At 43.6% G+C, this 17,453-nt stretch overlaps 1 protein-coding gene across 1 annotated transcript; it reads left to right on the top strand.

The window, feature by feature from the left end:
- The first annotated feature begins 3,027 nt into the window (after positions 1–3,027).
- On the top strand, positions 3,028–17,271 carry LOC118081444 (gametocyte-specific factor 1-like). Its single transcript, XM_060271077.1, has 8 exons — positions 3,028–3,033; positions 4,158–4,254; positions 5,260–5,360; positions 7,975–8,101; positions 8,850–8,933; positions 9,207–9,270; positions 12,690–12,784; positions 16,896–17,271. Exons 1-8 carry the CDS (start codon positions 3,028–3,030, stop codon positions 16,907–16,909), a joined length of 588 nt encoding a protein of 195 aa, XP_060127060.1. The 3' UTR covers positions 16,910–17,271.
- Positions 17,272–17,453: the final 182 nt, after the last annotated feature.

The following is a 17,453-nucleotide window of genomic DNA, read 5'->3' as shown; positions in this document are numbered from 1 at the left end:
CTCAGAATTCTAAGTCTTCAATGCAATTTATTCCTGATAAACATGTGTAAGACTGTTCCAACAAACCCTTGGCACCCTTGTCCATATCCTCAGAAAAAACGTCTTTATCCCTCACATGACACATCCAGATCGCCCCACTTGGACTCCTAAGAGTGACCTTACCTCATCCGCAGGGCTCGGGGCGCTTCGGGGCGACAGGGAAACCCCCCTTCGCCGGTTCCCAAGCGCTTCGCGGGGCGGACAAGTCACGAGGCGCGCCGAGAGCCTCGCGCGGGAAGCCGGGGGGCGGGGCTTGGCGGGTTCCACTGGAGGGCAAGGGCCCGGCGGGGGGCGGAGCCCAACTGGCGCCGCGCACCTGCCACCAGCCGCGCGTTCGAAAGCAGCGGCAGAAGGCAGAGAAGCGAGTGCGCACGCGCGGTGAGGGCGGGAGAGAACGCGCACGCCTTGGGAGGAGAGCGCCGTTTCCCTGGCGAGGCCAGCGGGTAAGCCGCCTTTTCCAAGGGCCTGCAGGCGGCGGCGGCGGCGGCGGGGGGGGGGGGTATTTTCCTTAATGTTGTCATAATACTGTAGTGTAGTTGTTTTGTAAGCCACCTTGGGAGGGAGACCCTGTAAAGAGGTGCAAGGGCGCTAAAAGGGCCGGGTAGAATTTCTGTATATGAACAAAAAGGTGGTTTTGTCAGAGAGGGAAAATCATGAAAAGGGGGGGGGGTGGAACTAAGATGGAGAATTATTATTAAAAGCACAGAGCTATAACCATCTTCCCAGAGCCCATGTTTATTTTCTCCAGGCCTCCCCTGCTCTCTCCATCTCACAACAACCCTGTGAAGTAGGCTAGGCGGAGATGCAGTGACTGGCCCAGGACCCCCCAGTGAATCCTGCAGTTGCTATTCTTGCAAAAGGGAAAACGGGTTTCCTCTTAATTCTTTATATATATATATATATAATTGCATTGTTATATCTAAAACTCACGAGCTGCCTTTTGTGTTCCCTATTGCACTGAGAAAAATAGATTACAGTAGTTGATAACTCTAGAATAGGCTATCCTGATACCTCAAACGTTTCAAAAGAAATGGAAATGAACTGCTGTCCTGTAATGTGCAAGCCTTTTCCAGGCAGGGGCCAATCAGCAAGTAACTTGTGTTTTAAGTTGCTGCCCCTGTGCCATACAGATCACACAGGATTGTTGTCAGGACATAAGGTAAAAAAAAAATGGACTGGGTAACCTTGGGTCCTCCAAACAGGGATGCCTACTTGAATAAAATATTGGGACTCTGCATAATCGATCACATGACATGGCGCACACACCCCATTTGAATGGGAATTTTCTTCAACTTCGTGGGTCCCAGCCCCCTCAAATATTTTATTGGTACAGTACAAAGGGACCTCAGCCCCTACCCTAGGAATTGGCTCTTAGGCCTTCCTATTACCCTGACCATTGCCCATACTTGCTCAGGCTGGTAGTTCAGCAACACACCTGCTGTAATAATTAGTCTTGAATAGAAAAAGAAATTGTGTGCCTCAGACTGGGCTCTCCCTCTGTGCATTGTCAGCTTTTAAAAAGTTAATAGATGAACATACATGTTTGTTTTTTTGTCTGTGCTTTTCTTTTTGTTCCCGATTGTCCCAGCCGTGCTAGGAATAGAATAATACTCCAAATTCAGACTGAGCAGAAAACAGAGACCAACAATGAGTCACAAGGTACTGTATACAGTATTTTAAACAGTTTTAAAGAATATTGGTGATTATGCTGCCAGGGCAGAGCAGGACTTTGGCAGCTTAGTGCCTCTTTGATCAAATTTTCCAGCTTTCTCTAAGGTGTATGTTGAGTTTACATAACTGAGGTAACTTTAAAATATTTGGTACTAGTAGCATAACATTTTCCATTATCAGTAATGCAACTTGAGTGTTGTCCCATCTTGATTTTGATGAACATTAGAAATGTGTACATTCCGATGCCACTGATATTTAGATGTCCAGACTTTCTACAGTGCTAGTGGTATTGGGCTTAAATAAGTTGAGGAACTCGAGCACAATGTGTGATGACTCACACATTCTCCAGTAGAATGTTACCTTCTTTGCTAGAATACCTATACTTTATTTATTTTTTTCAAAAAATTTTATTCTTTTTAACATTAATAAAGTAACAATACAATAACAAAAACAAGTAGAAGAATACATATACACACAAATACAAAACAGAAAAAAGAAAAAAGAAAAGAAAAATATCACAATTCTAAATCTTTATTCTAATCTTCTTACTACGACTTCCTCTGCTCCCTACTCGCTGCGATTCACTATTAATCACATATAGCAATTCTAGCTCATTATCCATTTCTAAGGTTACTATATCTCACTCCTCTTTTCTAATATTCTGTAAATATATTCGTCCTCTATCTTTCTTCACTTTACTTTCATACTACGCTGCAATTCCTAGTAACATTCAAAAATCCCTATCTTCTTAATCAATTACAATACTATATTTCTTCAAATAACTCTTAAAACTTGACCATTCTTCTTCTGTCGCTTTCTCCCCCTGGTCACGGAGTCTTCCGGTCAGATCAGCCAGTTCCATATAGTCCAACATTTTCATTTGCCATTCTTCCACTGAAGGTATCTCCTGTGTCTTCCACTTCTGTGCTATCAGCATTCTCGCTGCTGTTGTGGCATACAAAAAAACCGTAACCTCTTTCTTTGGTATCTCCCCCCCCCCCAAATCCCCAACAAAAAGGCCTCTGGTTTCTTAATGAACGTATTTTTAAACATTTTCTTTAATTCGTTATAAATCTTATCCCAGAAGTCTTTTACCTTGGGGCAAGTCCACCACATATAATAAAACGTCCCTTCTCTTTCTTTACATTTCCAACACTTATTATCATGTGTGTGGTACATCTTTGCTAACTTAACTGGGGTAGAATACCTATACTTTAAGTAAGCATCCCACTTGCTGTCCCCACCCCGAAAAATTGCAGAACACAGAAGAGTTGCAATTTTCTGTACGCCTTGTTCATATAGCTTAATTGTTAAACCATGTGGGTGAGAATTGTCTGTTCATGAAAATGATTTGAAAGTGAGGTTTTCCACACTAACAATTTGCAACCCAATCTTGGTAAGTGTACTGCAGACATTGGCTGTGCATTCAGTGTAAACACCCACCCCATTTAAACTGTCTTTCATAATAGTAGATCATATTATTGCATGGCAAGTAAGACTTGCTACCAGGCAGGGAAGCTTTACAAAAGCTGCAGCTGTGGGGTTTTTTTAAAACACGTTTAGCTCCTAGGAAGTGGGGCTTCTGTGTCTTCCATTGCTACAGCCCTACACCATCATATCCCCATTGCAAACCCCACTGAGTTGAAAAACAGATCGTGGTGTGATGGGGGGAAACAAGGTGAAATCTGGTGTGTGCACAAGCCCTCGTATACACAAATTAACACAGCCTTCTCAGTAGTTGCACCTGCCCTCCCATCAGATGTTAAGGAAATAAACCTCTATCTGACTTTTAGAAGACATCTGAAGGCAGCCCTGAATAGGGAGATTTAAATGTTTTAATTAATTTTTAATACCTTGCTGTGTTGTAATTTGTTTGAATCCACCCAGAGTGCCTGGAGTAGCCCAGCCAGGTGGGCAGCATTTAAATGATTATGATGGTGATTAGACAGGAAATTGAGAAATCCCAATGTTTTAGGGAAGACTGGTGGCCTGTAATGCCAGCTTTGGCAAAAGTATATCTAAAATAATTGCCTCAAAAATACTGTCTTTTTGTGCAAAGTGAAGAAAAACAAGTAAGCCCATTAGGAAGGAAATACTAATTATTTTTGTTATTTGTAGGGAAGATGGGTTTCTGTATTACCATTATGAAAACTCAATAAAGCAATAAGGTGTATGTATTTTTTTTAAATTTCCCCTGTTTTTTCGTAGCATTAGCCAGGTGCTTTTCTGTCTCTTGTGGGAATGTGCTATAAAAGTGTGTATGCAGAAAGGAGATTACACGTTTGCTTTTTGGTACAGTCATTCATGAGCTTTTAGAATCGAGAGAAAATTGAAGGGAAATAACTGCTCCATATATATGAGACTAGTTTATGTACATCTAATCTCTATGACCGAGTTTGCTTCTTAACCAAAATGATTTTTGTTAACTTCTGGTTTCTGGTCTTTAGGGCAGATATTATGTCTCAGAGACTCAGCAGCATAGTTACCATAGCTTTGCACAAAATTCCATCAGTTTCTCTAATCTGGAAATGGAAGACAACTATGGCAAGTACCATTTTTTTCCTTTCTTATTGTTGTGCTCATAACCATTCCACAGAATTTTGACTCTGTGTAGGAGACTGTTTCAAATATTCAGCTGTGAAGCTCCCTAAAGGACAAAATGCAGCAATAAAACATTGTGATCCATACAAAACTCTGCTGTTGGATAAATGATTTATACTTAAGCACAGCATACATTTACTTAGCAATATACAATATGTTATGAGCATGTTTTATTTTTTATCTTCCTACTAGATTTGGTAGTTATTTCTCAGTGCAGTTGGGGAGATTCAGCACTGGGTGGCACTTTGGCCACCGGTGAGATTTAGTTCATAGAGCATATTGATGGTAATAGTGATATACTGTAGAAGGAAAGGAAAGCAGTTTACACCTGATGAATAAAAGACCATCTCCAGACCTACTAAGAGGCTTCTCCAACCCCTTCTGGTTTTGACAAATGTAAAACTATTGCCAAACTCCGTGTGGGCTTCTTTCATAACTGTAAAGACCAGAAATAGGTTTTTCATGTTTTTTGAAATGAAACGCAGAGGAACCCGCGAAATCTGCAATATGATGCTCTGTAGCAAAGTCTTAATACAAAGGCACTCAAACCAAGACCCACTTGTCTTATGAGACCATTGGGGGAAATGTAGCCATACCTCTTCAATTTCCTTGAAGAACTCTTTTAATTGGACTGCCTAATTGAGTAGCTTCAGGGATTCAGTTCCTTGGAACTTGCGCTTTCTTTCATAAATGTGCTCATTAACGTCTACAGCAGTCTTGCACCACTGACTACATTTTCTTTGTTTAGTATCCTAATCATCTAAATCTTTCAAGTGGGTGTAATTAGACACTAAACCTGAAGTAATTCTGCGGTTATGGAATACTGAGAACCAATAGCTTTTCTCAGTTATCTGATTAATTTCAATATGTTAATATGTTCCCACTTTTTAACTGTGATACATCCTTTAGACCACAAAGAATGCTTCCATCTTTGTTGTTTTTTTCTAGTTGATGCTTCAGATCCTGATAAACTAATACAGTGTCCATATGACAAGAATCATAAAATCAGGGCATGTAGGTTCCCCTACCACCTTGTCAAGTGTCGTAAGGTAGGAAATGTAGATTCTGTTATTGAGTGTGTGGAGCCTGTATCTTGTTGCTTTATAGTTGACTTAAGGTAAAGGTAAAGGGACCCCTGACCATTAGGTCCAGTCGTGACCGACTCTGGGGTTGCGCGCTCATCTCGCATTATTGGCCGAGGGAGCCGGCGTATAGCGTCCAGGTCATGTGGCCAGCATGACAAAGCCGCTTCTGGCCAACCAGAGCAGCACATGGAAACGCCGTTTACCTTCCCGCTGTAGCGGTTCCTATTTATCTACTTGCATTTTGACGTGCTTTCGAACTGCTAGGTTGGCAGGAGCTGGGACCAAGCAACGGGAGCTCACCGCATCACAGGGATTCGAACCGCCGACCTTCTGATCAGCAAGCCCTAGGCTCAGTGGTTTAACCCACAGCGCCACCTGGGCCCCAATAGTTGACTTAACCTAAGAATAAAAGAAGAGCTTGTTGAATCAGGCCAATATCCAATCTAGCTGGAGGGTGCCCGGGAGGGACACAGCTGCTCCGGCAGCAAACCCCACACTGCTTTTTCAGGCACTACTGGGCATGCGCGCGTTCCTCTCGGGCGCCCTCAGGACACAGTTGCTTCGGCGTGCACCTAGCCCCACAGCGTGCCCTGCACCCTAGCAAGCAAGCACACACACACACACGCACACACGGCGCCAGCAGGGCTTGTTACGGCCCTGGAAAGAGGCAGCCCACCCCACTTGCTCGGATGAAGGGAAACGTGGGGGCAAGCAGAAGACAGAGCACCTTCTCAGGCTCCCTCTGCCAGGGCCAGGGCTGGGCTGCGGAGGGAGTGGGCAGCCACCTTCCTTTCTTCCTGGTCCCTCCCTCCCTCCACAGCTCAGCCACTTTTTCAACCTTTTTCAGGGTTATTTCAGACATCATGATACATCACTGTATTGCAATGGTTAGCTGGTGATACACCATATTTACTTGAATCTAATGCTCACCTTTTTTGGCCAAATTATGTTGCAAAAATTAAGGTGCGCATTAGATTCAATGGCCCATTAAACTTGAGTAAATGTGGTTTTACAATGTTGGAAACCAGATATCATCCAGCCCCACCTGGGGCACTCCTACTTTCCACATTCCTGTTATCTAACCAGTTTCTGATTGAGCTAAGCGGACTCATGAGTCTTTGAAAGCTTTGTTGAAAAGCTTTTTGGAAGTCCAAGTATACTGTGTCAGCTGGATCACCTCTGTCTGTATGCTTGTTGACACTTGGGATGTGTCAGTTCTATTACTCTTTGCACTGAATCACCCAAGTGTATAGTTGGAACAGACCCTGAAGGTCATCTAGCCCAAACCATTTATGACAGATGGCCATACAATCTCTGCTTAAAACCCTCCAAGCAAGGAGAGTCCACCTTGCAATGGAAAGGTATATATATCCTAGTACCAAGTATTGTGGACGCGGGTGGCGCTGTGGGTTAAACCACAGAGCCTAGGGCTTGCCAATCAGAAGGTCAGCGGTTCGAATCCCCGCAATGGGGTGAGCTCCCATTGCTCGGTCCCTGCTTCTGCCAACCTAGCAGTTCGAAAGCACATCAAAGTGCAAGTAGATAAATAGGCACCGCTCTGGCCGGAAGGTAAACGGTGTTTCCGTGTGCTGCTCTGGTTCACCAGAAGTGGCTCTGACATGCTGGCCAGATGACCCGGAAGCTGTATGCCGGCTCCCTCGGCCAATAACGCAAGATGAGCGCCGCAACCCCAGAGTCAGCCACGACTGGAGCTAATGGTCAGGGGTCCCTTTACAATACCAAGTATTGTAGGGGCAACATTTCTCTACGCATTATGTAGTTCTGGAGTTAACTGGAAAAAATGAGCATCAGGTCAGATGGCTGGTGTGCACTTAATGGGAGGGAGGTTTCAGTCTATCTCCACACTTAGTCTTTTTTTTAAATGTCCTTTATTTGATAAAATTCATCTTACACAAACTAAGGACGTTTTGGTCAGGCCCAGTGGAAAGGTGGATATTTCTCAGCTGTAAAGGCCTGGTTTGTGCATAATGCGAAGCAGTGTTTTGTTTCCATGTCCAAACCCAGCCCAGCAGACTAACCATGAGAGTGCTTGCATGTCTAAGCAACTCTTGCTGACACTTTTTCTGAAAAAGCCCTTGTTTCTAACTTTGCTTGAAAGCAGGCTTTTCTCCTACCCCATTTCTCCAGGGGAAGCCCTTGCTCACAAGCTTAGACAAAGCCACCTGCTTTGTGAAGAGAAAAACTGCAGTGGACCATGCTGCTGTCTTTAAGTAACATATATGCTGTTAGTTAAGGCATTGGTTAACTGATACCCAGCTAGCCTGATTATTTAACCTCTTTACAATAAAATAATTAACTCTTTGTGGAAAGAAAAACACCACTGACCTTTCACAGCATGCATACACAAATCAAGACTTCAAGCTGCTAGGGCAGAACTCCTGATTTCCTAGTTGATTTGCATGTTTGTTTTCAGTGAGCCTATTGTGTACTTGTTCTACAGCTAATACCTTTTGCCATGCACATAATCAGGGTTGTCTGAAATATACGTACTGTATATAGTTTGATAGTTCTGTATTGCATAGCTTTAAAATAAGAGAGCCATGTCTTTGTTTTCTAGAACCATCCTGATTTAGTGCAGCAACTGGTCACATGCCCATTTAATGCCCGTCATCAGGTCCCCAGAGGAGAGATCAGTCAACACATATCAAGCTGTGATGACAAAAGGTGCATTGAGCAAGACATTGGTAAGAAATTTTTCAGTATGAATTAATGGCTGGCAGCTGCCTCTTACCTTGACTTTTAACATTTCAAAGGGATTGCTCTCAGTCTTCTATAATTCCTTTTTGAATCTATAACGCATGTTTGTGGTGCCTGTTTGATTGTGATTTGGGTAGAATATTTTTTTTTCTTGCTGAGCATGCAAGCTTTTTCAGCACCTGGCTTCATCAGGCTAGTGACTTTTATTGTTGAATATTGTATCAAAAATTACTCACATTAAGATGAAACCTACTTGGCATTTGAGTTAATACGAGACAAGAAGGGCCAGGGTCATAAAAATTGTGGGTAACTCACGGCTCCTGTTCACTAGATGTTTGAAGTCTCTTCTCCAGCAGGCAAGTTTGGCTATGCAAAGATGGACAAGATATAAAAGAACCAATACAGCTTGGACAGCTTTGAACCCAAAGCTGGGTTCAAACCCCTAATCGAAGAAGACTTGGCCTTACAGGGCCAGCACGGGCATAATTCTGGCCGACATCTTGTTAGACTCCTGCCACCCACCACAGCTTTGCTGCTTAAAAATGTTATCTGTGCTTGGTCATTAAAGAATTGGGCAGATTAAGATCAGGGTGTTTGGAAATTAGGTCCGTATTTCTGTCACGCACGTAGCCAAGGAAGGGCTGTGGTGTTCTAGAAAAGGCAGGCTTGGTGCCCAGCACTGCGTTAGGAACTTCATAAAATGTTTTTTCTCACAAAGAAACTTCTTTCATTTAGCAAGCCATGGGGATAGCCGCAGAAGAGAGGTTAATGTGGTCAGCTCCTGGCAATCTCCTCCATGCGAAGAAGACTGGGACAGAGGTGAGACTCTTGTGTTTCTGATACTTCGCTAGAATATCTGCAAGACCAAGGGCCTGTCCCCTCCTGAAACTGTAATGATCTTAGTAAGAAGGAATGCTTTTTTCAAACACCTGTTCTGCCCCAGCTATTATTTTCCATCACCTGTGATGGGAAGAAAACATGTTGTACAACTTGAGGTAAATGACTAAATTAAATAGCTGTGTTTGCTCAGGCAGCACTGCATTCCGTGCTTCTCATGTGTGGCTTCAGTAATATTTTTGTTTTCCTTGACAGACGTAGCAAGCCAATCGAACTCTGTCTTCATTTGGGGCACAAGCCACCATGGTGAGGCAAGCAGGTAAAGTTGGGTTATCTGGCACTGCCAAGATGAAGGTCATATTCATCTTTTCCTTCCTTTGCGATTGTTTGTTGTGGACAGAGAAATAATTCTTTTTTAAAAAAAGAATGTTTGGGAAGTTACCATGAACAATGTCAGCTAGCTTACACTTGTGGGGGGGATATACCTCCTTCAGATCTTTGCATAGGTTTAACACATGAGGGAGAGTTTTGATGAGTTGGCAGGATGACAGCTCTCGTGATGCTGAGGCTTGTTTCATGTAAGCTTTTCTTGCTGTCTGCCCTGCCCCCCCCAAACACTCGCACACACAGCTCAATCTTCCCCAGTCTGTGTCAGATGGGAGTTGTAGTCCAAAGCTTCTGGGGGATGCCAGGTTGGGGAATACTGGATTATAGCTAACTGGATTACTGTGGAAGCTTCTGGACATCCTGCCCACTAACAAGCAGCACAATTGCATGTTTGTTGTTGTTGTTTAGTCGTTTAGTTGTGTCCGACTCTTCGTGACCCCATGGACCAGAGCACGCCAGGCACTCCTGTCTTGCACTGCCTCCCGCAGTTTGGTCAAACTCATGTTCGTAGCTTCGAGAACACTGTCCAACCATCTTGTCCTCTGACGTCCCCTTCTCCTAGTGCCCTCCATCTTTCCCAACATCAGGGTCTCCAACCAGGAACTTGCAGTGAACCATGACTTAGCCTCAAGGTGCTTCCTAGTGGGTGAGTTATAAACTCCCAGGCACAAGAGGAACCCTCACCCTCCAATCCAATTAGGGTTACAATAGCTGCCTTCCGGTCACACAGATGGCACTCAGAGGGCAATGCAGTAGTCCAAGTGGGAGGGCATTGGAACATGGACTGCTGAGGCCATGCTATATTGACCCAGGAACAGCCACAACTGGCAAACTAATCTAAGCTTGGACATAAGCACTCCTAGCCAAAGCAGCTACTTGAGACATGTTCGAATCCAGGGTGGGATTCAGCTAACAAGCCCCACTAGGGATGATCTGCCCCCCTCTACAGCTTTGAGCTGGGTTTTTTGTGCTGCACTCCAAGCACCACAGGAGCACAGCACAATTGCTGGAACAACCCCCCAACTTGGACTTGTGGGGGTATAGTCTCTGAGACAAGAATGCACCTTTTGAGAGAGCAGTCCTAACAACAACCAGAAGTCTTGATTGATAACCACTGCCAGGCAATTTTTTGATCCCTGGGAAAACTTTCTACTGTTTCCTAGCAATGAGCCTTGGGGGATGCTCCTCCTTGGCGTGAGAACTGCATTATGTTGTAGATCCAGTACCTTATAGTGGCATTACTCTCCATCTTCTGAGTCTGACGGTCCCTAGTCATAATGGGCTGTGGTAGGTAGGCGGTTCCCTGCATCTCCTTCTCCCTAGCATTGTTTCAGTTGCAGTGCTAAAAGACCTACTGCTAGGCAGCTGTATTAAAAAACAAACAAACCCTGGCAGCATGTTTAGTTTGTCATGACCCCTCACAAATAATCATTTTAGCAACTGGGAATCTGTAGACTATTAGTGCTCAGAGTTGGAAATAATATTGTCACCTGCAAAGTATAATCACAATTTAAAGGTGGAAAACCAGGAGTAATGTCTGGTCTGTCTCAGCCTTATAAACTGACTCCTTCCATTGTATTAACTGTGGATAAGCAGCAAGTGGTTTTTATCTTTGTCCCTTTTAAACACATAACAAACACTCAGCATGAATGTGTTTCAAGACTAATTAACAAGTTGCTTTTCACTGTTTTAAACCTTGTTATTTCAGTGACTAGAGCTTTTACTTTGTTTACTGCACTTTATCTTAGCCTGAAGAGTGAAAAGAGCATTTATAATCTGCCCTTCACCACCCAAAGGCCCCGGGGCAAAAAATGCATACACTTTCAATTAACAACATGAAGCTAAAACAAAATACAGCAACAATATATTTAACACAAAAAATCACAGAACAATAAAACTACAAAGCAGCAGTTAAATCAAAGCACTCTCAGCGCACCTCATCCCTGTCTAGAAGCCTGTCCAAAGTGGTCTGTGCTTCTTCACTGCAAAACGTGTTGAGGTGAGATGGACCTCAGAGGGGAGGTCGTTCCAGAGAAATGGAGCTGCCACAGAGAAAGCCCTCCCATGGGCCCCCACACCACGAACCTCGTTGGGCAGGGAGACACCAAAAATGCCCCCCCCCCATAAAACTCGTAAAGCACAGGCAGGTCGATGTGAAAGGACATTCTTTCAGATGTCTGGAATGAAATCTTTCAGGGCCTTCTCATCATAGGCACCTTACATCAGGCCCAGAAGACAGTCGGCACCCAAAGAAGTTGCCTCAAATAGGTAACATATGCAGACCATCAGCCGCACCCATTAACGCTCTGTCTGCTGCATTTTGCACCACTTGCAACCTCCAGACTGTTTTCAAGGGTAGTGCCATGTAGAGTGAATTGTGGTAGTCCAGGCTGGAATTTCTCAGGGCATGGATAACTAAGCTATAGCTGTTCAAGGAAGGCCTTAGCTGGCAAACCAAGCAAAGCTCAAGCCGCCTAAGCTTCCAGTGACATAGGTGGGTGGCTTCAGGACAAGTCCCAAGCTACAAATCTGTTGTTTCAAGGGAAGTGCGATGCTGTCTAGAGCAGGACATCTCCCCCAAATCATGGACCCAGGAACCTTCCACAGTGCCTTCCATTTTTTTAGTTTGAGTTTCTTAGCCTGCACCCAGGCTAATTATTTATCATAATTATTTTTAACTTCTTCCTTTCCCTTCACCAGGACAGCTTAAATGAATAAAAAAATGTTAAAAAACAGATTACAAATACAGTATAAATTTCAAGTGCCAAAGACCAGGGTTTTATTTGTTACCCTTTTGCTTAACACTATTGCGATATCAGAGTGAAATTGCAGTGAAATTGTTTAGTCGTGTCCGACTCTTCGTGACCCCATGGGCCATAGCACGCCAGGCACTCCTGTCTTCCACTGCCTCCCGCAGTTTGGTCAGACTCATGTTGGTGGCTTCGAGAACACAGTCCAACCATCTCGTCCTCTGTCGTCCCCTTCTCCTTGTGAAATTATTAGGTGTGATCTATTATCTGGAAGCTTCCAATGGACTTCTCCGCTATGTATTCACTGAGTGACCTTCAACAAGCCACTCTCTCAGCCTTAATTCTCCCTCTCTGATATGGGAATGATACTGCCCAAAGGATTACTGTAAGTGCGTAGTAGATGGCACCGGCAAGTCTGTTTTTTCAAATACATATTTTAGAGCAGGTGCTGCAGGAGTGGCCTGTATGCTAGAATTCATGATGGTGCTTGTGTGGTTTGGTTTGCTTCTTAATGGATTGCGTATGTTTCTAAGTTACTTCACGCGTGTGAAATAAAAAGGAACACATTAATTTTTCATTCCTTCTCCCCCCTGCCCCACAGTTCTGGATCAAGCCCAGCTGTGGGACATAAGAACCACCTAGCTTCAGGACTACGGGCTCCCAGGTCCCTGCCACATGTCCTACCATGGAAGAACAGTAAGTGACGCTGGAACTGTATCCATAGTCTACATTGGACCATGAGCTCCTATGCCACTTTAGTTTGGCCCCTTGGCTCTTGCTAGGAGGGTGGAGCCAGAGCAACGAATGTAAATTTGACCTTAGTACAGTAAGCTACTTTCTATATCCCCTTGCATACCCCTCTCTATATTCCATGCAGACAAGCAAGAGGCATCATCACAGCTCAGTATCACATTCCAGCCTGGCAAAAACACTCCAGGTGCAAAGCAGGGCCAAGGAAGGGAAGAATTCTGAGGGCCAGAGAGGTCTGGGGGGTTGCATTTTAGTCTGAGGTTCCCCACCCTGGCTTAGTGTTAAATCTAAAATCAGGCTTATCTCTCCCAGGCAAGCAGCAAGTGGTAAGTCATAGGAGAAACAGAACACAGTCTTGTGAATTTGGTGTAAGACAAACCATGAAGCCAGGTTCACACATAACTAAGACAGCCATGGCTGGGCCCCTGTTAGTTCAGCTGCATTTTGCCCATTGATCACATATATGAATGGGAATGTTGAATGAAGAGTTTTAGTTTTGCTCTAGTCTAACTGGACAAGAGATGGCACTGTTTGCCTCTGCCTCCTGACAAGCAGCTGCCTTGAAATACAAGTTTAGTAGTGCTTTGGAAGAAGCCCGTCTGGGAACATAAATAGTATCTGGTATTTAAGTGAGCCCAAAACAGTTGTGGGGGTTTTCAGTATCCCCTCCTGCTAAATTCAATGGCAGCTTTGTGGTGAACAGCTGCATTAGGTTTACAAAGTCTCCTCTCCTTCAGTTCTCATGTGCAGTAACAACCAGGAATGTATTTGCATGGAATTATTTTTGTCCCCTTCCCGGGTGAAGTGGCTGAGCAACTCAGCATTCCTCTCCCCCACCCGTTGTTCTATCCCTGTGGTGACAAAATGCCCCTTCCCTCTTAAGGGTTGTGGATACAAGGAGAAGTGTGAAGGTCTTTCCATTCTTCTGTTTCTGGACTTCTTTCCATGGAAAATGTGTGAATGTGCTCTTTTTCATGCAAGACTAATAAATATGGTGGCAGCTGCAGTAACTAAATTGGTGGCTACATGCTGTAGCTTTCTGCAGCGGCTAGCAAGTTTTTCCCGGCTGTGCCCTCTCTGTGCTGGGAGTAGAGGCGAGGGTAGAGGCAGTGCTACATAAACAACAGAAAAAACAGAGAAATTCTCATGTGTGTGTACACATATCTATAATAATTCCTTATGCAAGACTTCCTGCTTTGTCTGAAAAAATGACTATCACTTAATATGGATACATTATCCTTCACACCCTTTAATTATCATGTGCGTAATCTAGCCTTCCCCAACATGGTTCCCTTCAGCTGAAAAAAAAATGCTTAGTTCCCCCTCCCTTCCCTAGCCCCATTTTGCCTGATGAAGACAGGGGTGGGGAAGTGTGGCCCTCCAGGTTTTGGCAGCTCCTCTGGTGCTAATTATCATTATGGTCCAGAGTGTTGAACTATCCAAGAGAATCTGCAGTAATGCATATTTTCCTGCTGTTTGCTCATGAGTGGCTGATAGAGGATGGACAGAGCACTCCATCTATCCAACTTAAAGGTAAAGGGGACCCCTGACCATTAGGTCCAGTCGTGACCAACTCTGAGGTTGCGGCGCTCATCTCGCTTTATTGGCCGAGGGAGCTGGCGTACAGCTTCCAGGTCATATGGCCTGCATGACTAAGCTGCTTCTGGCGAACCAGAGCAGCACACAGAAACGATGTTTACCTTCCCACTGTATTTATCTACTTGCACTTTGACGTGCTTTCGAACTGCTAGGTTGGCAGGAGTAGGGACCGAGCAATGGGAGCTCACCCTGTTGTGGGGATTCGAACTGCCAACCTACTGATCAGCAAGCCCTAGGCTCTGGTTTAACCCACAGCGCCACCCACGTCCCTCCTATCCAACTTACATAAGTAATAAAAACAGGCTGATTAAAATAAACAAATTGCAGGCTGGAAATGCAGCCAGCTGGCAAATATGAATATGTTCCTACTTTTTAAGTTGCTCAGCAACATTCATGTTAAAAATACCTCTGGGGGTACATTCACTTTTTATAATAAAAATTGTGGGAGTTAAGTAGTCCTGCTCTACTTAATCTAAGCTTTTCCTTAAGGCTAGGGGGATAGGAAGGATCTGCAGAAGCCAGCCACCACTCTTGGTGTGGCAAGCAAAGTGCTGCCCAAAGGTTTTAATTTGAAATAGGGGTGTGCCCTCTCTAAATTTGTCACTCTTTAGGTTATTGTGAGATGGAGCTCCATGTTGCAGCCTCTGTTGTAGTGCCCTGCCTTTTCCCTTCTACTCTGTTGGAGCAGCTAACAAAAATGGAGCCTGGAAATATTTTTTATTTGCCCCAGGCCAATGACTAATTCTGAACATGCTTCATGTCAAGGGACGCATTCCTTTCCTTGTCCACCTGGAGGAGATCATGGCAATGAAGAGGTGGAAGAACATGAGTTCTGCTTTCTAATATGAAATTATCCCATCTTTCTTGACAATAGCTTTATAGGAAGAACTGGGAAATGCTATGAGCAAATATTTGAGGTACCGTATATGCAGGCCTGGTCAAAGAAAGGAAGCAGGAGCCTGGTATAAATAGGAAACAGTATAAACAGGAAACATAAATAGGACCACCTTCCTGACGGTGAGAAGTGGCTTTTAAAACAGAGAAAGACTAGAGGGAGAAACCTCTGATCTGAAGCTGGGTAAAGGTGAAATCAGAGCCAGCCTGACCTACTTGTTGATTCATAAGACCTCTTAAAACCTCTCCAAATTTTTATAACCAGTTTCAAATTCTGCAAAGTGCCCTTTAGCTTGCCTTCTGATGTGTGTGCACAAATCACCTTCTGCTCTGGTTCAGTGAAAGGAAGTGAAATGCATTAATGTATTAATCAAGGTGATAAGCAGCTGGGTGGAGTCATGGTGCAGTTGAAAGTACCTTAGAGTAGTTCTGCATTTTAAAATGCCCCATTAGGCACGCTGTTTTTAGAACAGCAATTCAAACATCCCTTCTTTTTCTCCTTTTTCCCTTTTTCAGATTATAAAATTTAATCATCTAGAAAAGAATTACCTAGCAGGACTCGTGTTTGTGTCACATTTTGTCCACATTCTTTAGGAAAGCATAACTCAGTACTGTAGAGTACAGTATATAAAATGTTAAACCTCTAAGCTATTGTCAACTTTGGGCTGTCACTAATTTTCTTGAAGGATGGAAAGAATAAAGCTTTCCATGTGTTCAGAGGATTGTCATCTTGGTCCCAGATTCAGAGGATGGAAAATACCAATAACCTCTACTCTGCACTGATAAATCCCATTGGCCTGCTGATAATCTAGGCTTGATGAGTATTTGGCAGAGTTAAATCTCTTGAAATGGATGGCTTTGAAAGGACGATACCTCAAACACAGTGGAAAATTCAGTAGTTCAATCTCAAATTTTCAGAATCCCAACTTTGTAAATATGGTAATTTTGGTAGTCTGAATACCTTGTTCAGGATAAATCATTGGTGCTCAGAAATAAAGCAGTTAATATATTGTGATGTGCTTGTTTTTAATCCAAGAAGATGAATTTGCCTCTGGATTTTACTCCTCACATGTTGTTTAGTACCTACCGTATCTCAGTTTGATAGCCTTGCTACCATCATGGCTCTCTTCTTGAATTACTCTAGAACTGCTACTACAATTTCAGTTTAGCAAGAACTCCTCAGAGAATGCATTCTTTGCCTGAAGTTAAATCCAGGAATAGTGTGACAGAGTTCATTTTGTTCAAGTAAACTGCAAAACCCTTCCCCAGCTCCTCATGTGGCTGTAAGAAGGTATAAACTCTGTTTTCTTGTAATGCATATCAACAAAGAGTGGTACAGATTCTGTTTGCTTGCAGTTTGAGTGTTTAACCTGTTGGGCTATTTTTGCCCTTCCTGCATATCTCTGTGAGCAAGTAAACTGTGAGAAGGATCGGTGGTGCTGTTTTGAGATAATGGCCTTTATGCTAGTGGGATCACAAAGCCATTTTGCCTGACACATTGTGCGTGGATTATCATGGCTTCTATTTTAGGGCCTAAAATTGCTTGCTTTTTATTTAATTGCAGATGCTGCAAATTGAGGACTCTGGCAGAAGCTGTCCCTTCCAATGGCTATCAAGTGCTCATTCTCTACTACTCTCTTAGAACGGCTGGACTGCCAATGAAGAAACTCAGATTAAACAGTTCCTGTTTGGGTGGGCTAAACTAAACAAGCCCTGAATATTAAAAGTCTTAATCTTAAATGTGGCAGTTAACAATCTAGTTGTGTATGGTATGTTAATGGGCATTATGAACCAGGAACAACTCTTGTTCCTGGTTCATAATGCCTATTAATTAACATATAATTAACATAACAACATATATAAGCCTAGAGAAATAAAATGGCTTTTTGCAAAAGTTAAGTGACAGGCGGGAGAAGTTCATTCCTAATCACTGGAAATAGTTTTTTTAAAACCCTCCAGATGAGGATTTAGGAGGGTGGGTGGGGGGTCCACTTAGCACACAATCAAAACTGGTGATGTTGTTCTGAGCTAACCTAATTATTTTTACTGTGTTGAGTTTGCATGTTTTTCAAAACAAATCATCAGTTCAGCCGACTGGTCTACTTGCACCCCTTCATGCCCA

The sequence above is a fragment of the Zootoca vivipara genome, chromosome 2 (assembly GCF_963506605.1).
Source record: "Zootoca vivipara chromosome 2, rZooViv1.1, whole genome shotgun sequence".
NCBI classification, from domain to species: domain Eukaryota; kingdom Metazoa; phylum Chordata; class Lepidosauria; order Squamata; family Lacertidae; genus Zootoca; species Zootoca vivipara.
The sequence above is the reverse complement of the archived record's forward strand: the minus strand, read 5'-3'. Positions and strand labels throughout refer to the sequence as shown.

Bases quoted from the DNA above. Each gene is read 5' to 3' on its own strand.
- LOC118081444 (XM_060271077.1), top strand. The intron at 8,102-8,849 runs GTAAGAAATTTT...TCTTTCATTTAG, and splicing joins GTGCATTGAGCAAGACATTG to CAAGCCATGGGGATAGCCGC. The intron at 9,271-12,689 runs GTAAAGTTGGGT...CCTGCCCCACAG, and splicing joins CACCATGGTGAGGCAAGCAG to TTCTGGATCAAGCCCAGCTG.